Source organism: Pezoporus wallicus, unplaced genomic scaffold (genome assembly GCF_028554395.1).
Source record: "Pezoporus wallicus isolate ANWC-B61680 ecotype Strahan unplaced genomic scaffold, APGP_CSIRO_Pwel_v1 contig_5261, whole genome shotgun sequence".
Classification (NCBI taxonomy): domain Eukaryota; kingdom Metazoa; phylum Chordata; class Aves; order Psittaciformes; family Psittacidae; genus Pezoporus; species Pezoporus wallicus.
In genome coordinates this window covers 1,609,485-1,636,688 of record NW_026642423.1, presented here as the reverse complement: position 1 = coordinate 1,636,688, position 27,204 = coordinate 1,609,485, and the positions used below count along the sequence as shown (strand labels likewise).

The 27,204-nt window shown below is 59.1% G+C and overlaps 1 protein-coding gene across 14 annotated transcripts in view; it reads right to left on the bottom strand.

Moving 5' to 3' along the window:
• Nucleotides 1-27,204, bottom strand: part of TNS1 (tensin 1) — a 64,493-nt gene that overhangs the window by 15,659 nt on the left and 21,630 nt on the right. For 5 of the 14 annotated variants that reach the window (XM_057430383.1, XM_057430386.1, XM_057430385.1 and 2 more), the window contains 16 exons: nt 26,390-26,428; nt 24,270-24,311; nt 21,431-21,480; nt 20,938-21,109; nt 20,523-20,573; nt 19,883-20,005; nt 19,567-19,631; nt 19,363-19,446; nt 19,103-19,215; nt 18,451-18,511; nt 17,180-17,255; nt 16,914-17,043; nt 16,656-16,721; nt 15,995-16,156; nt 5,620-7,317; nt 3,226-3,306 (listed from right to left, as the gene is read on the bottom strand). In XM_057430383.1, coding sequence (XP_057286366.1) covers nt 3,226-3,306; nt 5,620-7,317; nt 15,995-16,156; nt 16,656-16,721; nt 16,914-17,043; nt 17,180-17,255; nt 18,451-18,511; nt 19,103-19,215; nt 19,363-19,446; nt 19,567-19,631; nt 19,883-20,005; nt 20,523-20,573; nt 20,938-21,109; nt 21,431-21,480; nt 24,270-24,311; nt 26,390-26,428 — 3,013 coding nt within the window. Of the gene's footprint in view, nt 1-3,225; nt 3,307-5,619; nt 7,318-15,994; nt 16,157-16,655; nt 16,722-16,913; nt 17,044-17,179; nt 17,256-18,450; nt 18,512-19,102; nt 19,216-19,362; nt 19,447-19,566; nt 19,632-19,882; nt 20,006-20,522; nt 20,574-20,937; nt 21,110-21,430; nt 21,481-23,133; nt 23,267-24,269; nt 24,312-26,389; nt 26,429-27,204 lie in introns of those variants that run through there. The other 9 variants (XM_057430388.1, XM_057430394.1, XM_057430389.1 and 6 more) reach the window with 4 other exon arrangements.

The window sequence follows — 27,204 nt, the reverse complement described above, 5'->3', positions numbered from 1 at the left end:
AAAAAGGGAGACTAAAATCTCCTCTCCATCTCCCCCTAGATCTCCTTCCCAGACCCCAGTGCCAAGAGCCACCAGTGCCCATAGCCTGGCAGGGGGGGAAAGAAAGGAATTAATAAGTCACTGCAGGAAAATGGATTTCTTCAGGCTGTCAGGGTCTAATACATCCAACTGGTGATCCCCATGGGCTGGGACAAAGCCCAGGAATGGGGACAAAAGTGGCACAGGGCAGGGGGGCATGGGGAGTTGGGATAAGGGGTGCAACCCCAACTTTCCCAGCACCCAGCAGGCAGTGAAACACACTCTCCACCCCATCTTGCCTAATGAAGAGGTTAATTAGGGCTCACAGACGATGGTGCTGGCTTCGATGCAGGGGAACTGTGCAGAACATCACAGGCACAGCAGGAGCCCACTTCTCCCTGGGACCCGCCTAGCAGCGGGGTGACCCCTGGTGTCAGCCCCATCAGCAGAAAGACAGCACTGTTCGCCCCACCTTTCCCACGGAGCCAGGGAGCGCTCACACTCCCCTTGGCCAGCACATTGGGAAAAAAAAAAAAAAAAAAGAGAAAAAGGGATTAAAAAAAAAAAAAGAGAGGCCAGCATCACGCTCCAGGAAATGCACTTTTCAAACACCAACTCCTTTCCCACGGGCTGGTGGAGGAAAACCAGCCATCAGCTGCTTCCCCTTGCTCCCTGGTGGGACCCACGCCTCACGCCCACTGACCTCCCCTCTTCATCGCCCTGCTCCGGCACCCTGCACTGGGGCTCTGCCGGCCCCAGGGAAAAGGCTCAGAGCGGGTGAAGGGCTGGGAGCAGGACAGGGAAGGAGGTGTCCTGGGTGCATTTCTAAATAGTCAGCCCAGTGAACGGCGGCAACAATAAACCCGTGGCTCTGGGGGGAGAGGCGGCCAGACTGCGAGGCAGGGGACCTGAGCCAACGGGGCCGGCTCCAGCCGCGGAGGCGGCCTGGAAAATTCCACTAAGAGCAGCTTTGAAACACAACTCCTGATCCCTTCTGCAGGTGTTGGCCGGCGCAGGGGATGGACAATAAAGAAGCCCGTGGAGGGGACAGAGGGATGGAGAGGGTCCCTGGGAAGCCACCCTGCAGGCATGGCCAGCATCGCACAGGGCCACCCTATATCTTTTGCCCTGATCTTTCCCTAAGGCAATGAAGCCCAGAGTTGCGAGCACAGGGAAGAATAAAATGTTTGGGAAAATAAACACTTATTTTCTTTTTGTCCTACCACACTGTGCACTATGGGGTATCCTGCACGCTGCAGGAGCATCTGCAGGAGCATCACCAGAAGCATCCCTTGGCCCATCCCAAAGTGAGCTGCAGGGACCAAGCACTGCAGAGAGGCAGGGTCTGACTCCTCAACCCATGCATGCCTGCCTTGTTTTGCATTTTCCATTTGGGAAGCACAAACAGCAGCTTGTCAGAGCCCAGCTTTCAGTGCACATCACACATCTGCAGTGTGAGATCCCCTGCTCCATCCCTGGGGCTGCACATCACCCAGCTGCAGTGGCCTGCATGTGGCCCACTGGGACACCCAGGAGCTCACCAGGTTTTGGCTGCTCCACTCCCCAGATATGGAAAGCAACCAGGGCTGAAGGGAGGGGAGGGAGGAGAGGGGGAAAAAAGGGACTCATTGTTCAGAAGCAGAGAGTGGGAAATTTCATGGGCCGCCCAGAGCAAAGCCTGGAGGAAACCCAGGCTCTAAGCACGGTTCCCCCAGCCCCCCGGGTAATTTATGGGCTGGAAACTACGCTTGGAAAACAAACTCTCCTTTCTCCCGCTCAGTGTGCCCCCTCAGCAGAGGTACAGCCTCTCTTAGCCATGGTACCACCACCACCCAAGGATGCCCTCCCTGGCTGTGGAGGAGGGGTTGTTTGCCATCACAAAGGGGGAATAGCAGCCTTCACCCCTCCTTACCCTCACCCCTCTGGCACTTCCACTCCTTCTGCTGCCCATTTAGCTCTGTAACCTGGCAGCAACCCTCACCCAGCAAGGCCCTGCCCTTGGACTCAGCACAGCTCTAGGGCTGGGGAAGGGCAGGAGCACAACAGCAGGGGAGGAGGAAACAGGAGGGTAGTTTTGTGGCTGGGGAGCCAGATTTCTAGGCAAAATCAGGAGGCAGCTGCTTTCTGGATATGAGATGCTGGAGCTACTGCCATGCAAGAGCTAGGTGATACCTCCACAGTGCAGAAGAGAGGGCAAACCAGCATCCCATGGCCCTTGGGATGTGGCACCCAGCACTTTTCCCTGGGACATGTGATGCCCAGGGAAAAGAGAGGTAACAATTTGCTCCCTGCCTGCACGAGGAACAGCAGCAGACATTGCCCTGTACCTCTCTCCATTGCCTTGTACCACTCCACACGAGAGCCCAACTCAACCAGTCCCACTGGGCACAGACACTTCTACTGCCCTACACTTCCCAAACTGACCACCAGAAACAGGCATGACAAAATACCTTACCCTGTCCTGAGGGCTGGGAGGGCTCAAACCTCTTTGGTCCTCCTGGGGAGAAACCCAAGCTGCTAGTGGGAAGAGAAAGGTCACCCAGAAAGCTGGTGACTCCCCAGCCCACTCTTTGCCAACAGCCCCTCTCTATCCCCCCTCCTTCTGCTCACCTTGGGACAAGTGGGTGCAAACCAAGCACCCAGCAGGGACCAGCACCCACCACTCAGGGCAGACTCATCTCCAAGGAGCAAAAGCCCTGGGGCCTGTGGAGCTGTACCCCAGCCCTTGCCTCACTGAGGGGTGAGCTACAGCCAGGGCAAAGCTTGGCAGGGATGGAGCAAGGGTCTGCATCTGGCCCAGGAGTAGAACCACACCAGAGAGCAATGCCAGGTTTGGACGAGATGCAAAACCAAGTGTGCTGGGCAGAGGAGGCTGTACCCAGGGCCAGGGGCTTCCCCATCACTGGGAAGGCTGAGGGGAAGCCTGAGCATCACTCTGCTGAGAAAGGGAATCAGTCCTGGAGATTGATATAATCCTAACCCTAACTAACCCTAACCCTAGTTAGATCTGGGGAATGGTCTCCCAAACCTCCCTCCATCACACATCCATGCAACACACGGAGCACTCAGCATGCAGGGGTGCGGAGGAAGGAGAAAGGAGAAAGAAGGGAAAAGGAAGGATGAGAAGGAAGAATGGAGGACAGGGAAAAAGAAGGGTGGATAGGGAAGGTTCAAGGACAAAGAAGGAGGGAAGTGGAATGAACAAACCAGAGAAGGACCGTTGCTTGTTCAGAGGAGGACGGGGGACTTTGGTGCTCTTGTTGAGGTTCCTGAGCCTGGCGTTGTACTCTGCCAGTGTACCAGGACAGGGAGTGCAAGGAGGTGGGAGGTCACAGGGGGCAGACACAGTCACCCATGGGGAGAAGGAGGGGGTATACAGGACAAATGTCACGAGATACAACAGGGACACAGAGAGAGAGAAAACAAGAGAAAATATTAGTTGGGCTCCAACACATGAGCGTGGGGCTGCCTGGTGTCCAAGGGAGCTCAGACCCTGCTTGGAGCTGCTTTCCCATCACCTAAATCACATGGCTCCAGGCACCACCACTCAAACCCACATGGGAAATCAATGGTGGCTCCCAACCACACACAGCCTTGTGTTGTGCAATGCCACAAATGCCATCACCATCTCCTTGGGGATGGCACCATATCCAAGCCCCTCCATCATGGGACAAGAAGGGATGACCCCAAATGCCCCTCTTGGAGATGAGGGGACCTGAAGGACAGCAGGGCCAGCTCGTCTCTGTGGGAAGGCATCAGGGACACGAGCACTGAGCTGTCCCATCTCTTCCTCTCCATCACCAGAGGAGATGGGAATGGGAGCGCTGCCCCACCAGGCACAGAGGAGGTGCGAGGTGCTCCTCGCTGCTGCACCAGGACACACAGGCAATTTATAGCAGCAGAGAATGTAAACAAACCCATCCATGCCCCACCATCCCATGGTCTGTCCTCTCCCGACCTGGCCTCAGGACACGTTGTTCCTGCTGGAGGTCAGCCTGCCCGTGCTGTCCCAGCTCCAGAGCGGACAGGTGGCTGCAGGCTGGGGACAGTCCCCAGGATGCCTCTCCTCCCAGGGAACACAGCGACTGCAGGGGTTGAGTGACCCCAGCCCAGCCCTGAGGACCTGACCCCAGAGCTGGGAGGGGACTTTTTGACAGACATCATCCAACCCCCATTTCCCACCCATTTCAGATGTGTTCCTCCTCTCCTGAGGATCCTCTTCTTTTCCACCCATTTTTTCCCCTCCATATTTGGGGGAGGAATCTGCTCCTTGTAATATTCAGTCCAGACACAGAGCGTGATTTTGGCATCTGTGTGTCCTCGGGTTTATTTAAACCCTCCACACAGGCCCTGGGACCCTCTGTGGATATGGCCTGAATTGCTGAGGTCAGGTTCAGATGGATGCAAACTTCCCCCAGCACCTCTGCAACCTTCCCTGCTCCCCTCCCCATGGCTGGCACTCCTCCTGCCCCCTGCCTCAGTGCCGCAGTGACTCAGCCCCACGCCTGGGAGGTTGGCGCTGTTGGATTTTTTCCAGCCAAGGCTCTTCCCCCTCCTTCTAATGCCAGACGAGTTTCTGGACTGAGCACAGAGCTGAAAGGGTCTGAGCTGCCAAGCCCCAGCATCACGAGCTGGCCCCTAGCCCCAGACCTTCCCAAATGTCACTCCAGAATTCAACAACTGCAGTCGAAACAGCAGGGAAAAAGGGCACGGAGCTGCCACAAGGTCCTCTGCGTCCCAAAGCCCCTGAGCCAGAGCTGAAGGAGGAAATCGAAGGACGTGGTTTCCCCTCCGCAGCACGGAGCAAATGCCTTCATCCAGCCACCGCGCTGACGCTGCACTCAGCCAAGCACTGCACCAAACCCTGCTGGCAGGATTCGGAAATGCCTTCCCAGCCCCAAGGCCAAGCCCAGCTTCAAACCATCCAGGACCAAGCTGGCTGGGCCGCTGGGGCATAAACGCTGCTGCCAGCCCACAGGCTGGCCCTCACTCCAGCAGCACCCTGGCTGCTCAGGGTGGAGGGCCATGCACCCAACCCAGCAATCCACAGGGAAAGCCGGGGCTGAAATTGGGTAGGAACCCAGCTATGTTAAACACAAGGCAAGTGCTCTGCTGGGAACCTCACACCAGAGCACGCTGCAGGCAGGGTGTCCATCCTGTCCAAAGCAGGGTCCAGGCAGGGCACCCTCATCCAGAACTGAAAACATCTCCCCAAACTTGGCCATATTCTCCCTAAAAGAAAAAATTCCCCCCAAGACCCAGCAAGTGGCCAAGCCGCAGGGGACAGACCAGCCTGCACCCCAAGGGTGAGGATGGGGAGCCCGACCACCATGGCCACCCCCTCTTCCCACCCCAGAGGGTGATGCTTCTGCAGATGGCGAGTTGCAAGTGGGGGGGTCTCGGCAAAGGAGAGCAGCATAGGCTGGCCCCCTGCCCAGTGTGCCTCTGCAATGGATCACTCAGTCCCAAGCCCAGATCCGGAATGAATGAGGAGTCGCCACATCTCCCATCCCAGCTCCACCGTGCATGCCACCCCCATGGGTTCCAGCTTCTCAGGACACGCGGTCACCCCTGTCCCCCCAAGGAATCAAAGCATCCTACCTGCCACCCTGTGGGCCACCAGGCCCTCCAGATTCAAGGGTTCTTCTCCCAACCTCGACAGGTCTTCATAGCTCTCTGGTCCCTTGAGGGGCATCTGGGTTTGTGCTGGGACGGTGGGGGAAGGCGGGGAGGAGACGAGGAGCTGCTGAGACCCCACGGGGCTGTAGGAAGTGCTGAGCGGGAGGATGCCCATGGGTGGTCCAGCTGGAGCATGACTGTAGCTCCTCAGCTCCGGCACCGGTGCCGGCTGGTAGTTGTACGGCGAATAGGTCTCCCGGTACTCATGCACCCCATAGTCCAATTCCCCTGGAGAATAGGCTTTAACCCCAGGCTCGGACACCACAGGGCTCACAGAGGTGCCGAAGGACCTCGGCTGGGCCACCTGTGGGGCTGGCCGGGCATAGAGACCGGCACCGGGCTGTGCCAGAGGGGAGGAGCACAGGGGTCCCGCCGGTTTGTCCTGGTGGGAGGCAGCAGGCACACTCTGAGACTTGTGGATGGCAGGTGCGAGGTCCAGCATGAGGACATCAAGGGCTTCGATGGACTGCTCAATCTCCCGGCGGGAGGGCGCCCGGGGGAACTCAGGCATGCTGTGGCTGTGTGGGGGCACCAGCTGCAGTGGGCTGGGCTGGGGGCTGCAGCTGGACATGCTGGGGCTGTGGCTCTCCACGCCACCCTCCTGCAGCCGGGAAGGTGGCCGGCTCCCTCCTTGCTGCTGCCAGGAATTCAAGCCCCTCTGCACGGCTTCCCGGCTGCTGGTGCTACGAGCTGGGGCCTGGGGCAGTGCTGGGGTCGTGTTGTACTTGACCGCGTCCACCGCCGGGAAGGACCGGGAGCGATAGGTGCCGGGGGGATCGTAGCTGTACAGGTAGTGCTGGGATCCAGGCAGTGCATGGGGTTGGTGCCAGCCTGGGGCATGGGAGCCCTGTGGGCGCTGTGGGTAGCCAGCCAGGTGCTCCTGAGCAGATGCTGAGGACCGCAAGGGGGGCAGTGGGTCACGGACGTGGTGGCCCATGAGGGCATTCTGGTTGTTGTAGGAGTAACCACCATTGGAGAGCGGCTCGCCATCGTACAGCCCATCCTTCAGCAGCTTCTCAGCCCCATTGCAGCTTGTGGGGCCATTGGGTAGGGAGGAGAGGCTGCCCACCCGGGGTGCCTCTTGGTAGCCAGCCTCACTGGCGGTGGTGGTGCCATCCAAGGAGGAAAGAGTGCCCAGGCTGCCCACACTGTGCCCATCCTGGTTGGGTAGCTCATCATCCAAGATATCTGTTTCCCGCTCAGCCACCAGCACCGCAGCATTCCCGTTGACATGCACCTGAGCCGGCACCACATGGCGGCCTGGCATGGTGGGCAGGCGCACCGGTACGGGGCCAGGCACGTGGTTGTGCATGGGTGGAGCGCTCTCCAAGCCGAAGCCGACAAGGAGACGATCCAGCTCCCGCTTCTCCTCGGGGCTCAGCACCGCCTGGCCACCGGGCACCGCAGGCACCCCCGGCTCATCGGTCCGGTCGGTCTTGTTGGAGGCGGTGGAGTTGCCTGAATCGCTGCTCACCGAGAGGGTGTGCTCGACGTGGTTGGGCGCTGCCGAGAGTAGGAGGCGGGCGGCGTTGACGGCACCAGTGCTGCCGTGCAGGGAATCTTTCTTCTTCACTTTAGCGTAGAGGCTCCCGTCCAGGGGCCCTTGTGTGTGCCCAACCTCTGCAAGGGGAGAAATGAACACGAGACCCCAGATCAATTCCTGGCTCTCTGCACGGAGCTAATGGGTCCCATTAGCCGGTCGTTTCGATCTCTTCCGTGCCGCCGAACGCTTAACGACGAGCATCACTGTCTCCTCGGCACCCTCCGCAATCCCACAGGCGCCATCATGCAGAGACACCGGAGCCAGACCCCCCCTATCTCCGTGCCCCCACTCCACATGCTGTCCTGCCCTGCCCTGCAAGCACCGCCTGCCCTGCTGGGATTCACCAAATATGCCCCCCTGGTTCCAGGCATTCCTCGCAAATCCTCTCCATGGCTGGAGAGGGCCAGGGCTGCCCACACAGTCTGCCATCACTGTTCCACAGGGCTCAGCTGGCTCCAAAGGGCCACACGGCACTGGGGAGGTGAACAGGGAGGGTGTGTGAGATGCATCTCGGGCCATAGGAGGACGGGTGGAGGAGGTCAGGATCTGGCCTCACAGCTCCGTGTGTCTCCAGCTGGATGATGTACTCAGCCCACGGGTGAAGGACACACGAACCGCAGACCCATGTTCCCCCTCCCTGCCCGCTCTCCTCCCAGATGATGCACAGATCCAGCCAGCTGCCCATCCTTGACATTTTCTTCCTTGGCTATAGACAGGCTCCCACCCTTTCTGTCTTTCCCTTTCCCTCTCTCAGGATGGGTGGATCTGCCCCAGACCTTTCCTCAAGCTGGAGGCTGCCCCAAAGCTCCTACACAGGCAGTGCCTTTGCCCAACCCTGAACAGGAAGCATCTGTTCTCTGGGGAGGCACTGAGCACCTCAGCACTGTGATTTAAGACCAGTGCAAGCAGCCGGCTTCACTCTGCAGCCCCAAATGGCTGGGGGGCAGCCAGGGCACAGGAGCATCACCAGCAGCAATGCTGCACCCCAAGTGTGTGATCCCCAACTCCCACCACCCACAGCAGCCCCCAACATCACAACCAGCTGTGCCCTTTAAACCTTTCCGGATGGGGCAGCCAGATTCTGGGTGCACAGAGGGACCCCAGCCACTCAGATAGCAATGGGGGCAGCCCCAAGCTGCGTCCCCCCCAGTCAGAGCGTGCACGGCACCAGCCAGGCTGCAGACTCCTGTTTTTCCAGCTCCCTGCCGAGGTTTCCTGGAAGGTCCCGCGAGCAGTGTTAAACACTTTCTTTTGGAGGAAAAAATGACTCTTCCCTGGCGGGGGGCCAGGCAGCTAACTCAGGAACAGAAGATGGCCCTAGCACGATAGTGTGAAATCAGAGCACTCCTATCTGCGAGCAAAACACTTCCGAAAGCCAGCCCGGAGCTGGGATGGCTTAACCAGTCCCACACCACTGCACCCGCACCCCAGCAGCTCCTGCACCACCAACTGGAAAGCAGAGCGGGGCAAAAACACCCAGCGTGAGTCCTCCCAAGTCAGGGCCCCTCCTCGCTGCTGATTTCCACTTCCAAACCCCTGCCAACAGCATCCCAAGGAGGCAGCCAAGCCCCAGAGCTGCCCCTCTTGGCTTGAAGATGCCCCAGGACCATGCTGCAAGGTCCTTTCTGGGCACTTGGTGTGGGAAAAGATGAGGTTTCCACAGGTGAGGCTCCACAGTTTCTCCCAGATACTCAGAGCTCCTTCATGCAGTCAGTCTAGCCAGGAACCAGCAGCATTTGACTCCGCAACATCTATCATACTGGGGAAAAAGGGAAGAGAGGGAGAAAATCCCTTCCCATGGAGAGAGAAAGGAAAAAGCAGCATGTTCAGAGGCAGCGACAATGCTGGAGAGGCTGAGACATCACAGGGAGCCAGGGAAAAGGCCTAGCCTTCCTGTGTGATGGCAGCAATGGGTGCTGGCCAGTCCAAGGAAACAGGGCAGGAGCCAGGCTGGGGGCTGGGATAAATAGGGCAGGGGAATAGAAAGGAAAAGGGAATAAATACATATAAATGAAAGCACATGGCACTAAGGGAGAAAATAGATGGGAAAGGCTTCAATTAAGACTGTGGGCTGGGCACCACCCATGACTGGGAGAAATGTCTCAAAGTGGGGTCAGGATGGGGCGCACAGCAGTTCACAGCAGCACCAAAAAGCAATGAGCGCCCTGTCCCACCTTCCCTGGACCCTCCAGCACCACAGGGACATGGGGGTCTAGTGGCACCAAGAGCGGTGCTAGAGTAGCAAGAAGATGAAGGGGCCATCACACCCCTACCATCAGCCAAGCCTTTGTCCCACAGCTGCTCTGCTCCACACCTGATTGCCCACTCTGCCCTCAGCCCCACACACACCATGGTCTCTATTCCCTGCCATTCCCCACCACTCCCAAGTCCCCTCCACCAACCCTGGGCCACGCTATCACTCGTATGACCATCTATTGCTTGCCACCTGAGAAGCTCAATAAAATTCCCCAAAAATGACCAAGGGAAAGGGGAACAGGCTGCCTTAGCCAAAGCAGCCATCCCCAAAGCAGCAGCTCCCAGATCCCTGTTTGTTTGCAGCCCCCAGCAAGGTCAGATTCCATCCCTGAAGGTCAGAGCGGCTCCAGCCTGGGAGTCTGTGCCATCCCAGCATGGGCTGTGTTTGCCCAGGCAGGTCTCAGCCCTGGACACACATCTCTGCTCCGGCTGTATGGATATGGCTGGGGGAAGTGCTGAGCCCAGTCTGGTCCTACCCCTGCTGCCAGGCTTGCTACCCTGTCAGGCCAATGCTCTGCCCCCCCCCCTCCCCAGCACCCTGCAACCACGATCAGGAGAAAAACTGGTCCAGGGCACACATGACAACAGAAAGGGAGAGTTCAGCTCGCATCCCGAAAATCCCAGCCACCTGCCGCATGCCTAGTGGGGTGCACCATACAGCATCATGCATCAGTACAAATGCTCTGCACAGTGCAGAGATAAGGCTGAGGCACTATTGCATCTCCCCTGGTCCCCAACAGCATCCCACCTGCTGCCTCCACTGCCCATCACACAGAGCCTGGCCTCGGGGCATCCCTGGAGCATCAGCTGGCAGGGAAGATCCTGGGGTCCCAGGATCCTTTGTAGAATGAAGGACGCAAGCAGAGTACTATGGGGAAGAGCTGAACCCCCTCAGCTCTGGTTTTATCCTGTGCCCAGTTACGATGGCAAGAAGTAACCCCAGCCTCTGAGCTGTGTGTCATCAGGACCATGAATCACCCACCCATCCCCAGACCCTTCTCCCATCCCATCCAGCTCAAAGAAAAGCAAAGTCAGGACTTACCAAAGGGGATGGGGAAGAAAAGATCCCAGGCGAAGAGAAGGAGCAGGCAGCAAAATCGCTTTCCTTTGCTCCCTCCAGCACCAGAGCCTTCCAGGGGCACCTGGCACAGCGGCAGCTCCAATGGTGTCTGCAGCCGGCCCCGTGTGTCCGTCCAGGACAGGAGCCGACAGCCCAGAGCTGGCTTTGGCTGTCGTTTGTCCCTTTGGCTTTGCTTTCCCTCTCACAGAGGGAGCTACTCCCTTCCCAGCGCCGTGCCCCGCGGGGCCAGCAAGAGGGGCACCCTGACGGCAGCAGAGTGCCCAAGGGGCTCAGATACGGGGTACCCCGAGGACACGAGGCACCCCCAGGACACGGGGTGCCAGAGGGGAGGATGGAGGAGAGGAAGGCGGCAGAGGCAGGAGATGGGCTGGAGGCGAGGAGGTGCAGTTGTGCTCCCCTCTGCCCAGACCACACAGGGACGAGCGGGAGGGGAAGGGGAGAGGCGCTGGGGAAGGCGATGGGGCCGCCCAAGCCTTAGCCCCAGCCCGGGTTAACCCCAGCGAGGTGCGGGGAGGGCGAGAGCCATGGAGGGAGGACAGCCAGCCAGACAGCTCCTGGTTATGAATATTAACTACTTCCTCCACAGGCAGGGCTGTGCCACGTTAACTGTTTCCTAGGCAGAACGGAGAGACAGCTGGACAGCCTAACCACCCCGCACTGGGTGTGGGACATCACCCCGATGGACAGCCCCCCCCCCCCCCCCCCCCCCCCCAGTTTGAGACCCCAGCCCTGGCTGGCTCTTGTGTGCACACATCACACTTGTCCCCAGAATGCAGCGATACATTCACATAGTAGGGATGTCCTTTCAGGCCACAAGTGATGCTGTAACCCAGCCAGGTCTGCAGATCCAGATGTGTTGCTGGAGTCTTAAGTTTCTCTATCTTAAATAAATTCCACAGGAATGGAAACCTTCTGTGTCCGAGCCACTGACCCCACCAGTGCCAGACCCAACCCACCTTCATAACTCCCTTTCCCTGCCCCACCAGTGGCACAGCACAAGGTGGACATGCCATCACTGGTTTTAGGATGGCATGTGCCACCTTGTCCCACGGCAGGAAGCACAGCACAGATCCCATCCACCCAGGAGCCACCTGCAACCACACTGCTCCATCCCAGGCAAAATCCATGCTGGAATGGTGCTGACCATTTGCTGGTCCAGGTGACAGTCAGCCTACCCCGTGTTCGGGCCCCTGTTTGAATCCATACTCACGCTTTCACTCCTCAATTGATCCAACACACTCAGCAAAACACGAGGCTCCCTCCACTCTAATCCCCCAAATCATGTTTCCCACACCCCCATAGATGACAGCAGTGGATGAGAGCACTGTTTCCACCCGGCCCCTGAGTCACAGCCCCATTTGTTCCCAGAGAGCAGCACACACCAAGTTAGCGTCCTCCCAAAACCTCAGAGGTTTGCTTGCTTCTCTGCCTTTTTAGGTTCTGCCCTGGTTGTGCAGTGGGACGGCAGTTCAAGAGCTCCCCACTGTCCCCACTGGGACAATACCAGCGCCATGCACACACTCTCCTGCACATACTGACTTCAAGAATGGTTTAAAGGGGAAGGAGAAGGGGCTGAGCTTCCACCAGCCCGTCCCTCTCTCCCTGCATCCCAGCCCTGCCTGATTCCCAGTCCCAGCGGGACCAAACCCCATTACATCTCCGCCCCACATCACCACCCCAAATACCAGGTCAGAGGACAGCCCTTCTGCTGCCACAGTGGGAGCAGCCACGCTCCAGCCGAAATGTCCAGCCGAGCCCGTGGAGGCTCCAGCTTTTCTCCCATGGGGAATAACCAGAAGCAAGGGGGAGACACTCCCTATGGATCCCCATCCAGCCCAGCTGGTCCCTGCTGTCCCCCTGAATGCCCTCCCCGCCAAGCCCTTACCTTGCCGCGGCCAGAGCAGAGAGCAGTGGAGAGCGGCGGGATGGGGAGGGGGAGACGGATTCCTTCAGCTTTAGTCAGCTGGCGAAGGAGAGAGCAGAGCCAGGGCTCCCCTCCCCACCGAGCCCGGCCAGGGGACGGATCCAGCCGCGGGGGGAGAACGGCAGCCCGCCGGCAGCTCCAGCAATGGATTTAACAGCTCCAGCCTGGCCCGTTTGGCTCCTGCCTCTGCACAACCTGGCTCGCCCTCCTGCGCAGCCTCAGCTCCAGAGAAGTGGGGCAGGATTTGACTCCACTGTGGAAATGTACCCTATGGGGTGCCCACCCTACTGGGGGACCGGTGGAGGACAGCGACCCCACCTCGGGACTTGCTGCCACAAGGAACGGTGCAGGATCGGCATCCAGCTCAGTACTGGGGTCTCTGGGACCCCTGGCCTTTGCACTTGGGGTTCAGGCTCTGCTGACCTCCCATCCCCTGAGGGGTGGGACGCTCATCCCACTCCCCACCCCGCCAGCCCAGCCCTGAGCTGCAGGGGAGCCCCGCCAGAAACATGACTCAGGTGGGGATTTAGCAAGTCTCCTGCAGATGTTGGATTTGGCCAGGCCATGGCCACCCCCCTTCCAGCCCAAATAAAAAGGGGGGCAGGCAGGGATAGACTGTAGTGGGGATCGGGATGGTACAGAGGTGAAGGGGGGATGCTGGGTGCAGCAGGAGCAGCCAGGGCGGGTCCAAGGGCCAGTCGTTACAGGGAGCTGCTGGGCTGGGGACACACAGCCCTTTCACATTGTCTCAACCACCCCAGTATGATGGCCTGGTGTCCTCCCACCACAGTCACACATACAGACCCTGGGGACAACCTCTCCACCAGCTCTGTGCCAGCTCCAACATCCTGCTCTCCATTAGCATAGGTTTTCCCAGCAAATTCAAACCACGCCATAGATGATCCCCATCCAGACTTGCACACTTGCCACTGCAGGACACCAGAAATTTCTCTGTGGTGATCCTCCAACCAGTCACAAACCCAGCAGTGCTGCATCCAGCCACAGGTCTCCTCCTGCCTTCCTGGAGCCAGCCTGTCCCCAGGGAGAGCTACCTTGGTGCTGGCAAAGCATCTAGCACCATCCACCCGCAATAAAGGATGTCTGTACCCCAAAGACAGCCAAAAGAAGAAATGTCCCATGCGCACCCTTCAGCGTACAAACGCACTCTCAGCCAACCAATGCCCATGGTTCGGCAGCAGGAACCCAGCACCAACCCCAAAGCCCCTTCAAGGAGGAGGTGGAGAAGAATAAGGAGGAGGAGGAAGAAGAGGGAAGGTTGGCAGAGCCGCCTGCCTCCCCTGTGCTGCACGGAGATGGATGATGGGCAGTGGGACAGTGCGGTGGGGATATCCCAGCTCACGCCACTGTCACTAAGGACCACAAGGCAGCCTAAGCACAGCCAGCAGCAGGGACCCTGCCTGGGTCACACAGGAGGGTGAGCTCGCTGAGGAGGGCAGCTTGTGCCATAGGGGGGGGGGGTTTGCAGAGCAGCCCCTGCCTGCTGAACCTAGCTGGGTCCCCTCAGCCAGAGGGTGAGATGTGGGGGTTCAGATCCTGCTCTCATGCCCCCTGCCCTGGGCAAGCTTGGTCAGCCAGCAACCCTGCTACAATTCAGCTTCCCCTTCTCCAAGCCCCAACAGATAAGCACAGTGGAGGCAAGGGGAACACCAGAATAGGCACCACCCGAAACATCTCTCCAGCTTCAGGGTTCCTTCGTGTCATCCCACTCTGCCAGGCACCCCCCAGCCCATATGGGTGCCCTACATTAAGAACAAGCTGCCAGAGCAAGGGCATCCACCTCCTCTGAGAGCGGCTGTGTCCGGCGGAGACGCAGCACTGGGAGGACCCACCGTTTGGCAGGCGATGACGATCCCGATCCCGTCGGCCCGGGGTGCGGCACCGGTCTGCGGGGAGCCTTCACCGAGCACCGGGGACAGGCAGTGGCGGGGACGAGAAGCAGCGGCTGATTTCACCCCGGCGCGGGTCCCGGTGCCAGCCTCACCCCCCCTCTGCTCCCGGCCGCTGCTCGCTCGCGCCTGGTGGTGCCAAAAATGTGGCGTGCAATTCCCTGACCAAATAAGGTGAGAACAACCATAAACAGGGACCCCCCTCGCGCAGCCGGGCACCACGTCCCCATGCCAGCCCGGAGAAGAGGAAAGGTGCTGAAACAGAGGGAGGAAGATGGCACACCCCTGCGAGCCCATGGTGGCTCTCTTCACCACTGCTCGAGGTGCCCCATAGGGCGGCTGGGGTGACCCCCTATAGATGCGCTGTCTCACTGCTGCCTGTGCTGGCACAGGTCAGAGGGCAGCCTCCTGCCTGCAGCTTCACCCTCCAGCAGTCCTGGCTCATTCCCAAACAGGGGCAGCATTTGCAACTCCAAGATGCCCTCATTCCCCATTGCCACCCTCCCCGTGGGTATCGGCACATGGAGGGACCTCTGCAGCTCAAACACTTACTGAGGTCCCAGAGAGGGAATGGAGAGGAGCCCTGGGGTTCCTCTGCAGCCCTGTGAAGGGCTGGAAGTGCAGCAGCTCTGCCCTGGGGATGAGAAGGGAACCACATGCACCAAGGCTGAGGGCAGGGGCAGAGCCGCAGTGGGAGCTCATGGTGGGGACTCACATCCCTCCCGCTCGGGCCCAGACCCACAGCTCTGCAGCTCCCCGCCACATAGCTGAGCCCGTGCATCACGAGTTGCCTGTTTACTGCCCTGTGCCAAGGCACCGCCCGTGCCAGCTCCACACAGCCAGCCCCATGTCCCCACCATGGGCAGAGGCACCCTTGCCAGCCCCACTGTCCCCAGCAAGCCCAGCTGCCTACAGCTCCCACTCGGAGCAGCTGGTGACCTTCAGGGATAACGGGGGCCTGCAGCTGTCCCTGCTCCAGGGGCGCCTATCCGGACCAGGCCAGGAAACCTCAGGCATCTGCTTGGCCACAGGTGGCCTCGCCTCCAGGGCAGGGGCCCACCACCCACCACATGCAAGTACTGCCTGCTCCTGAATGCAGGCAAGGGTGGCCTCGCTGCATCCCAGTGGGTGCTCAAGGAGCTTTAACCAGCTCCAAGCAATGGTGCAGACCCTCCAGGGCCACTGAGGCCTCCTCATCTAACCCAGAGAAAACTGAGGTATAGCTACATCCCGCCATGCTTGCACCATGAGGAAGGTGCTTGGAGACCTAATGGGCCCCCCATTAGATCCCACTCCTGACAGACTTAGGGCTTGGGTTTCTAAAGCTCTGGGGCATCAACTGGGGCTGAAGCCTGCTCTGTGCAAACAGGGCTTTGAGAGCAAAAGTGCTGAAACAAACAAGCTTGAGCTCCCTGGCACCACGGCAGGGGGGAAAGTCCAAGAGATCCTCCTCTCCTATCTCACGGCCATGCTACTCCCAGCAGTGGCCGCCTGCCCCAGCTCTGCTGCCCACCAGCATCCCCTGCCCTGGGGTAGGGGGATTCCCATGGGGACACTTTGGCCACCAACCGCCCGTGAGCCCTGACCTTTCTCCAGGTGCTTGCCAGGCAGGGGTGGCTCAGCCCAGGTGCCCTCCATGCTCTCCTCGCGCTGGACGTTGAAGTTCTCGTAGGAGTCCCACCGGATGAGTGGGTCGGACGTGTTGTAGTCCACGGAAACGCTGGGCCCGTTCTCCAGGTGCTCCATGCCTGGGAAGAGGCAGGATGGTCAGCCGAGGTGATGATGGAACCATCACAGGTGGGACAAGGACAGAAGGTGCAGCAAGGAAAAAAGCGCAGAAGCCATAGGGCAAGGCAGGAGAGTCATACAGAGAGATGGACGAGGATGGGATTTACATGAAGACCCACACACAAGGTGTACAAGGCTGGCTGGGGCTTTTGAGATTGCCTAGGGACAGGCATACAGACTGGCAGCAAGTGTGCCTTTTTCGGTAGAGGCCCTCTGTTCCCACATCCTCCTTCTCTCCTGGGCCACCAAATGCTGCAGAGACCAATCTCCTGCAATAGGGCACCAATGGGTGCTTTTAGATCAGCATCACTGCCTGCACCTCTCATCCCACTCTGGTGACAAACAGACTGCAAATGGGGCAGGGGTTGGTTGCAAGGAAGGCAGCAGGGGATAGAGCTGGTGAGTGGGAAAGGAGCCAGCATCCAGCTCCAAACCCCTCTGATGGCGAGCTGGCCATACCTTGGATCTTCTCAGGGCCATAGGAGAACACGAACTCCACCTTTCCATATTCAGGAAAACGGTCATCTGGGAAGGAAAGAGCAGAGCAAAGGGGCCACCTCTATCTATCCCTCCAATGGCACCCAGATAGCCACCCCAAATATGCCTCAGGGCCAGTAGCAGGTAGTGTGGATTTAGGGTGGATGCCCACATGTCCCCACAATGGGAGCAATGTCAGAGGGGTGGGAGGAGGGAGTGGGGAGGTATTGGGGTGGTTACCTCTGAAGGCCTCGTCCAGGTCCTCCTTGCCAAAGACGACATCGAGGTCATGCACAGCGCATGTGTGGAACTGCACGCGGAAAATCACGTCCCGGGTCGGGCTGCGGAACTTCTTGTGGTAACACTTCAGCTGCGGAAGGCAGTGGGGATGAGCCATCATGAGGAGCCCCAGGGCTGGGCAAGGAGGGACCGGGGGAGCCCAAGAAACAAGGGCCACCCGTCCTCCAGCTGCTCCCCACATGGGGGGCTGACCCAAGGCTCCTTACCAAGATATCACCCTTGAGGAGCAAGCCAGGCTCAATGGTGATGCAGATGCCCGTCTGGCTGTCTCCTTGCACGTTGCTGCAGTGAGGGACAGCCCAAGGATGTGAGCTGTGGTGCAGAGCCCCCCCAGGGCTCCCAGCACCACCTCAACCAGCCCCTTCCACCCAAACCCATCCAGGAAAGGTGCAAAACACAGAGCTGGCTGTCTCAGTGATAGAGGAGGGTCCTATCCTCCACCCCAAAGGGTCACCCATTCCCAGAGGGAGGAAGATGGGAAGAGGAACCTGAGGCACAGCCCAATGAGGGTGTTAAGGATGCTGGGTGTGAGGGTTTGACCAGGGTCCGAGTGCTGAGGCTGGGACACCAGCCATCCACACGGCTTCCACGGGTCAAGCAGGGCACAGGACATGGAGGGAGGGCTCTTGTGGAAGGCTCTCCTCCCTCCCTCAGTTTCCCTGCCAGAAGCCTTCCCATTCCAGGGGCACCAAGGGACTGCCTCTGGGCAGTGGCATCAGCAGCAGGGGATGAGGGAAGAAAGGAGTTGGATTTCACAGGCAAGATAAACCTGGAGTTTATTACCAGCATCCCATAAACATTCTATTAAAAGCTGAATGGCAAGGCTGGGATGGCAGTAAATCTCAGCTAACGGGGATGCCGGGCTGCAAGGAAGGGAGATCCTGGTTCAGGGAGAGGAGATGGGAACACCCCCAAGGTTAGGGGGGCCAGGAGCCGGGTATCCCAGGCTGGGATGTGACCCCAGCAGAGCATCTGGGTGGCTGGAGAAACTGGCTCCTGCTTTGCCTTCTCCCTGAAAAATGGTGTCAGGGTAAACCTTGGGGAGGTTAAAGCAGGGGGAAACTCTTTTCTGGGGAAAAGAAAGAGGTGCTCTAGGGCTAATCCAGGCAGGAGGAGTGGCTATTTGACACATAGCAGAAAAACGCTTCTACCTCCCATGGAGGTGTCCCCATCCCTGTCCCCGCTCCCTCGGGGACACCCAGCTCCAGGCTCTGCGCAGCCCCAGGCTCCCTCTGCTGATACGCAGAGTCACTACAGCCCTCCCGACAGAAGGGTTCAGTATGGCCCGGTGTAGCCAGCTACCACCTCCAAGGAAAAGGAAGACCCTTTTGTTTTTTTCAGTTCCCTAGACCCCAAATAGACTTAAACAGGGCACCAGACTGCTGGGCACTTGGCCTTGACCCTCTCCATCTTCCCCTGCTTGCCAAGCCCCCATGCTGGGGAGGGGGGAAAAGCCCCATGGTGAGGAGATAGTTACTAGATCCCCGAGGTGTAGACAGGCTGCATGGCCTGGTAGATTTTCAGGAAGGGCCGACAACCTGGAAGACATCAAGGCGGGGAGAGAAGGCAGGCTGCTGTTAGCTGGCAGGGTGGAGGGGCCCGGCCAGGGATTAGTCACAGGGGAGAAATCCAAACAGGGAGGGAGCCAAGGCAAACAGCCACTCCCCAGCCCAGCTGACCCGCACCAGCCATGGGCAACATCTGGGATGGGCAGAAAGGGATGCTTCAGATAGGGGCCTTCCCCATTTCCCACCCTATACCCTGGTTTGAGTATTGTAGGACCGAGGGGAAGTGCTGGTACTCAGAAGAGGTCCCACACTCAAGAGACCATCATCCCACTTCCATTCTTAGGCCCAATCTGGTGCCATCCTCCCAAAAAACATTTTAAAAGCTTTTTGACCCCACAGCACAGGTTAGTGACGAGCATAGGCTGGGCACCCCCTGTGGGCACTTCAGTGGGAAAAAGGTAGCACCCTGCTAATAGGAGCAAACAGGCCCTAAGAGGGAATGGAAAATTAAAATTGCCAAGGAGATTGTAGAAAATAACCCCCATGGAGAGCCAGGCAGTGTGGGGTGATGGTATGTGCATGGGATCTGGGCTGGGGGGGGGGGGGCATGGGGACACCTACCGCCTTTGGACTCGAAGTTGGGGATGCCGTGCATGATGACATGATGGAGGAAGAGGGGCTTGTTGTTCATCTTGATGCTGCCAGAGAGGAGCCCGCTGAAATAATGGATGTACCTGGAGGATAGACAGGCAGCTCAGGACCCACAGCAGAGCACCCACCTTGGTCCCCCTGCGTCCAACCAGCCCAGCTATGGGAGCAAAACCCCAGCCCAGCTATGGGAGCAAAACCCAGCCTGCCTGCAAATGCACACCAGGACCCACCTCTTCTGGGATGGCTGTCCCACAGGCACTATCTTGTCCTCATAGAAGCGCTTCATGGCAAATCTGTCCAGAGCCTGGTTGGCGCTGTGGGAGAGAAAGAGCAGATGAGGTTGAAGGAGAACATCAGCACCAGCACCCAGCACCACAGGGATGGAGGCTGGTAGAGGGCCCCAGGGCCACCCTGGGACTGTGTATCCCTCTCACCTGGCTGAGATGTTGCTGTAGTGCATGTAGGCAGCCACCACCACTCCCAGCCGGCCACGGTTCCCCTGTGGGCACACAGCAGAAGGGGTGTCACAGGGGCAGCGGTGCCTGCAAGCACCCCTATACACATGCATCAGCCTGCACAAATACCCTAAACCTTACAGACACACACCAATGCACACAAATATGCTGACACCCGCCCACACCCCAAGCCACAGACCACCACATCCCCTGCATCCCTCAGCCTCTGAGGCTGTTCAACCCTGTCCCTGCAGCCTCTCATTACTGTGCATCCCAAGGACAGGGTCCAGCCCACCTTGTTGTGCAGCACCACCACGTTGTGTGGCACCGCATTGAGCCATGTGTCCATGGCTTTGCAAATGCTGCAGATTTTCTCCAGCGCTGGGGTGTGCAGGTCAGGCCACCCAAAATCCAGCACCTGGGCAAGGGAACAGACAGGGGTCACATCCACACCGGACTCTGGTCCCCTCCATAGCTCCAAGCCTGACTGTGTACAAAGCCCAGAAGCCCAGAGCAGATACCCAGGATGGGCACCACAGCGCTGTCCTGATGTACCCCTCCCAGCCTCTCCCCCAACCCTACACCCCCCTGCCCAAAGCCCTGCCCTGGGGGGCCCAGCGGTGTCCCAGATCTCAGCTCACCCCCCCCATCCTGGGTCACTCAGCTCCTCCATGGTGACAGGGATAGGGATGCCTTAGAGAGAACTTCAAGAGGCCCCAACAGCCAGGTTTGGGCTGAGCGTGGGGTCGGCTAAGTTGAGATCCCAGAAACTCATTGGGAAGGCCCACTGCTTTCCTCTGAGCTTCCCCTCTCTGCTCCTCCAGTAGCTGGGTGGGATAGAAAGGGTGGTTGTTCCCCAGACAGCATGCAGCAGGGTGCTGGTCCCACACACGGCCCTGCTCTGAGCAACTCTGCTTCCCACAGCTCTGACCCACCTTGGGGTGAAGTTTGCTGACATCATTTCTTCGCTCAGAGAGGTTGAAGAGCTTTGGGGAAGAAGAAAGAGTGAGGGGACACACTTCCTCTCTCACTGCCACCTCGCTCCTCTTCCTCACCCCAGCGCCTCCCCAAATCCACCCATGAAAGGCTTCCCCAGACATATTAACCCAAGTAATGCCTCACCACAGGACAACTCAATGGCCAAAAACCCACATGGGGGCCAAAAGGGACTGGAAAGCTTCAAGGAAGGGAAAAAAAAACCATGTGCCTTAGTGCAAAGATCCCCCTCACCACTGTCAAGCTCAGGTGGAGACAAGGATGCAGCACCCATATCCTGCAGCCCCTTATCCCCAGGACCTGAGCACCCCAGCCCTTTCCCCAGCCTGGCAGGGTTCCAGCCATGCCCCTCACCACATAGTTGTCCCCGTGCTTGGACTTCAGCATGTGGGCCACCTCACGGAGGTTGCTGCAGAAGTTCTGCTCCTCGGCCGTGCTGGGGAAGGAGACGGCGATGATCCGCTCCGTGATGTACACCAGGTCCAGCTCACAGCTGCTCTCCATGGCCGCTGTCAGGCTCATGCTCCTGGGTAGGGGAGGGGGCTGCTGTCAGGACACGGCATAGGGAGGGGACACACTGATCCTTCCCCACCCTGCACCGCCCCGGGGGTTAGGCAAGACAGGCTGGGACATGTGGGAATGCAGCGGCAGGTCTGCCCACAGCCTTTCCCCCACTCTCGGCCCCCTTAGGGTGTCCCAGGGACCCAAAGTTGGTGATGGCAGGTCATAACCCCTGTGTCTTCTCCAAAGAGAGCATCTCCACCTGTAGCACATTTGGAGAAGCAAAGTGTTGGTGGGGGAAGGAGAGGAGGTTCAGGTCACAAGAAGGGGAAACTGAGGCACCTACCTGGATGCTTTGCGGCGTGACTGCCCACTCCTGGGGGATTTCGTGGCATCCTAAAATCCAGAGAGGTAAGTTGATCCACTACCCTGACCCAACCAGCAGCCAGCACAGGGGTCCAGCTAGAGCCGGGTGTGATGATGCTGCTGGAGCATCCCACTCCAGTGACATAGCACTGCACACTGTAACACCCCTAAAACATCGCTGCCTCCAAACACCACTCACTAAGCATCCCAGTGGCACCGAACACCTTGACAGTGACATCATGCTCCCACCGTGGCCATGAGCAAAACCCAGCTCTCACAACCCCAGCGCAGCTGGGACCAGCCACCACAGGTACTGCAGGGCGAGTGCCTTGCTACAGCGTCCCAGAAGACCTTTGAAAAGGATGCTGGGGGCAAGGGGGACAATCTCAGGCATGTCACAAGTCACTCCAGTCTCGCCAGGCTCCAAGCACACACCTGGAAGGACGGAGCAGCTCTGGCCCTGCCCAGAGCAGTGGCAGGTCCCGCTGCCCAAGCGGTGGCGAGGAGCCAGCCAGTTTTGACCATGGTTTGCTTTGGCCTCGGCTCTGCAGAGCCAAGCGCCAGGAGGAAACGTTTGAGCTCTCAGAGCAGGAAACTTCTATTTATGCATGTTCTCTGGCCTCGAGAACTTCATCTGTAGCCGGTTTGCTCAGTGACTTCGTGACCTCAGCCGAAAAACAAAGCAGGGCTTCCAAAAGAAACCGCTAAGGAAAAACACACTCACACCTCATTAGTTTTAGTATCTCCAGCTAATAAGTAGGAGTCATTTAAAGACTCATCTCTGCAGGCAGCACATTCCGAGTCCCTGAAGGATCCAGAAACAAGAGGTGCACCCTGCAGCCACTTCCCGATATGTCACTTTTGCTCTGGAGCTGCAGGACCTGCTGGTAACCTCCTCAGGGCTGCAGCATTCGGCAACCAGCATGCTGGAAGCAATGGGATGAGGTGGGAGAGGCTTCCCCATCAGCCTTCACCCACCAGAACAGTCCCAGAGGTGTTCCCATGGGCAGCTCCGTCACCCTCCATCAGCCTCACGTCCCCCATCAAGGTCAGGCTGCCCAGTGGAGCGGAGCTGTACTCAGGCTCTGCTGGGGACAACCACCTCCCCTCTCAGCCGAAGCCGCTGCAGGAGGCAGCAGCCCTGCCCAAGTGCCCGGGGGGGCTAAGGCAGCAGTGGCAACAACCCCCAGGTTTTCCTCAGGGTGCCCCAAACCTGCTCATCCCAGAACTCACACCCACCCCCACCTCCACACTCCTGGAGTTAAAAACAGCGAAAAGAAAGAACATATCGCATAAAAAAAAAAAAAGCAGGTCAAAAAGGAGTTAAAACACAGCAAAGAGAGGTAAATTTTTTCTAGGCAGATCAGGGTGCACGGAGCAAGCTTGAAGCCAAGCATGGGCTCAACCCTGTGTCACCCACTGGTGACCAGGATGGGACCCCCACCGGGGGCTCTGCTCTGCCCCAAACCCTCACAGCAAGAGACATCTGGGGTCCCCCACCTGCACTTGCCAGGGGAGCCCCATCAGCCCCTGTCACCCCACCCAGCTGCAGCACCCTCCCAGCTGCAGCCTTGCCTTATGGAAGAGCTGACACAGGGCAGCTGGGACTCACCCCCTCTCCTGCATGGGAAAACTGAGGCACGGAAGGGTAAGCAAGGCAGGAGCCCCCCTCCCTCTCCATACCTTAATGGCAGTGAGACCCTTGCTAATCCATTTCCATGGCATGGTGGCTCTGCTCCTGGCACCCTCACAGCCCGCGGGAGCGGGTGCCTGTGGCCAGGGCCCTCCAGCGCACCCTGTCCTGGCAGGAGGCCCCCAGACTCTGCCCCGCTCCCCTCAGTCTAATGGCAGCCGCCTCTGCCGCCAGCCGCTGCCCAAGGAGAGTGAGTCCGCTATCAGCTGATAGGAGCCAGCACCCGCGTTGTTGAACACTCCTGCCTGCCACCGGGCTGGGACATCATGGAAAGGTCTCCTCTGGAGTGAGACACCAGCCAAGCCAGTATGTCCCAGTACAGCCCAGCACACAACAGGCTGGTCTCAGCCACACTGGGTTGAAGACCCCACTGCCAGCCCCATCAAACATCTGCCGCCCAGCCCCAGGCTGGCTCAGCATGTCCCCAGGCTCTGTGCAGCACCCAAAACCCACAGGTGCCTTCTGTGATGAGAGGCACGAGAAAGGCTGCAGAAATAGCAGGAAGCTTCCCCAAAAGAGTGCGAAGCCAGCAGAGGGGAATCCTGACTGTCCCACTAGGTTATTCTAGCTGTGGATATTCTTTCTCCAGTTCAGAGAGGTGCTGGAAGCATATCATGGACAAACAAACAGATGGCGCAAAGCTGGCTCCCAGGTGAGGAATGCTTTCACTCGATTCTTCATGGGAACTGCTCTGCCTCCATCTCTCAGGTCCCAGCCCCAGCACGCAGGGAGGCCAGCAAGCTGGCTGCAGGCAGGGGGAAGCTGCCCACGTTGACTTTGGCACTGTGTTTGTCTACACTGTCTTAGCAATTTCATGTCCACAGATTAAGTAACATATCCCCAGCTCCAAGACAGGAAAGCCGGCTTTGCAGCAAAAGCCCCAGGCCCCCCTTTGCTGGGCTCTGCCACCGACCCTGGGCACCTTGCTAGGCCTTTGGCATGGCCATCGCCACTGTGGCTGGCAGCGAGAGAGGGCTGGGGCATCCCAGGGATGCTAGGGGACTATGGGGGCATCCCAGGTTGAGGGGTTTTGGCTGCGGTGGGTGCTTGTGTCAATGGGACAGGCACAAAGGAACTCCCCAGGAGGTCTCAAGACAGTCCAGTGTCCATGGCTGGCAGCACTTACCAGGGTGTCTACCTGCTTCCTGATGCTCTCTCCCACAGATGGCTGCAGGCAGGCAGGAGAAGGGGAGGGGGAGAAAAAGGCAAGCGAGAGAGAAGGAGAGAGATTGAGAGACATGCACACACAGAGCACGGGGCAGGGTCAAAAGTTCCTCCTGAGCTATTTCTGGCCCTTCCTAGGAAATGCATCGCAGTCCCATTTCCTTCCCTGCCTTCCAACATGCCCGCTCTTCCTAAAGATCGTGAATCCCTCGAAACCCAGGCGTGGAGATGGAGCAATGCTCAGGTACAAGGACGCTGAAATCCTGCCTCCTGGCAGCTGTCCCCCATGCTGGACTGCTGCTGCAGATGGATAACACTCAACCAAACCCTGTGCTCACTCCATGACAGGCACCTGATGACCCCCACACCTCCGGGTTCCCATCTGGATCCCCCATGGTCAGACCCCGCAGCCAGGAGGTAAACAACAGGTGAGCCTGGCACGGCCCCACACCCAGCCTGGCCCCTAGCCACCAGCAGGCCCAGCTCCCCAAGATAAACCTCACCCCACAGGACTGAAGAACTCCAGCAGGAGCGGAGCAGGGACCTGAGATGGTCAAAAAGGGGCAAATCTGGTGACACACTACCACAGAGAGCTTTGAAATGGGGCTGGAGACAGGAATTAACTTCTCAGGGTTAGGGAAGAGTGTCCAGACCCCAAATATAGAGAGCAGGGGACAGATACTTCTGCCTGGGGACAGCTGGCTGGGGCTCCTGAGGGTGGTGCAGCAAAGGGACCTTATTGGGTGGCTTATAGGGGTCCTGGGACCAGGGGGATGGAGGAAAGCCCTGAGACCAGGCTGCTCTGGTCCTGGCAGCGGGGCCAGGGATACCATTTCCAGCCATGGGACAAGGCAAACCCCTTTTAATTTCCTCCCAAAGCCACAATTAACGGTCCCAGCTCAGAGCCAACATGTTTTTGCTGGTGATAAGTGCCCGAGGAGGCTGGCAGGGGCGGGGGGTGCAGGCAGAGATTAAACTCAGGACAGATAACCACTGCGGGGCTGGGGGGGGGAAGCATCACGCTCTGCTCCCACCCTATCCCCTTGCTCACTTGGACTGATGCACTGCTCCCATGAGCTCTTGGGAGGGAGTCCCCAAAACCCACTTTTCAGGTGAGACCCCTGCCAGCTATGGGGTGCCCAGCCCAGGGCTCCGCAGGGGCCACGGCCACCCCAGCACTGGTAAGCTGCCAATCCCAGAGCCAAAACCCTGCCAGGGCCTCCTCTCCCCGGCGCCTGCCCCAGCAAGCCTTGGCACACATCCGAAGCGAGAAGGAAGGGCGGCCACGCGGGCCCCGGGCAACGCCAGCCTCCCTGCTGCCACGTGCCCGCTCTGCCAGCCGCCACAGCACGGGCAAGATGGGGATGGGAGGGCTGCTCAGCCTTCCCAAACCTCTGCCCCAGGGTGGTCCTGCTCCCACTGCCATCCCAGTGCCCTGCCCAGAGAAGGATGCATGGCAAAGCATGGCAAAGGAGCACAGCCCTGCCTGCCCAACACCCCATTGCCTGTCCTCCCAGGATCGGATGAATGGAGATTGGGCACACAGCTGTTTTCCCAGTGCCCATAGAGGACAGGGTGGGAAGTGCTGTTCGTCACCCTGGCTCTGGCTGCTCTGTAAAGGTCCCCAGGAGGGATAAAATAAGAGGGTGACAATAACAAGGGCTGCAAACGTGCAACCTTGGGCGCCCTGATTCAAAGGGACATCTGGTAGAGCCATCTCTGTGTGTGCAAGGAACAGCCCCAGCTCAGGCCAGGGAGAGGAGGCCCTCAGTGATCAGGGAGCCCCTCTTCCCTGAGGTACGACTCAGCTCCAGAAGTCCTGTGATGGCTGGGCTGCCCCAACTGATGCTGCTCAGATGTGGGATGCCCTGAAGCCAGCAAAGCTGGTAGGAACGGCACCAAACAGGGGGGTGCCATTACCCCCAGCACAGGACCCCTGTAGTTTTGGGGCAGGAGACTCACACCCTGAAGCCCCTAGGCAGAGGAAGCCCCACCCCCAGTGCAGAATAGAGAGCCTTGTCTCACCCTGCATCCTCAGAACCCTACCTGCCACCCACAGCTCATGGCGGAGGGGTCACTTACCAGCTCATAGTTGATAGCAGAGGAGCAGGGGGTCACAGCCTGCAAGCAAACAGAAGAGGGCCAGGGTTAGTCCCTGCAACCAGCACGGGGTGTGGGAAGGGACCAGGCTGCAGCATCCCCCCATTCCCTGAGAAAACTCAGTGCATGCCTGCCCAAGGGGGGTGACAGCGGCGCCAGTGGCCCACGGCAGGAGCACAGGCAGCATCCCCAGGTCAAGGCTGGGCTCCCTGGCAATAGGAGTGGGCTCGGGTCCGTGGGAGTGGCAGCCCCAGCCCCGGGTGGGCACGGCACGGCACAGCATGGCTGCCTGATGCCAAGAGCAGTTCCTGGAACAAACCCCAGCCCAGCCTCGTGAGTGCTTCTGCAGCCGCCAGCTGAACAGCCCGGCTATTGTTACCTTAATTACCAGCGGCAATTACTGACAATTAACCTTGGGTTTTGCGTGCACCCCGGCCGGCCGGGAAGCTGCGGCACGCCAGGGTGGGAGCGGCAGCGCCAGCGCCAGCGCCTTGCCTATCGGTACCGGGGGCAGCGGGAACAGCCGCTCCAGCACGGCGCTGGTCCGGGGATGCCGGCGGTAGTAGCAGGGTGTGACTGGGGACACTTCCTCCCCTCTGAGCATCTCCATGCGTTCCCCGTAGCAGTGACCCTCAGCCAGCCATCCCCTGCCCCATCCCAGGATGCAGCCAATCTGCCAAACACCACCATGGCAGCACGGGGACCCCCCACACCTCCTTCAGCCATAAAAAGCAGGATTTGCCCCAGGGACCCCAGTTAGAACACTCCGATCCCACCCCATCCCAACCCCCACTGGG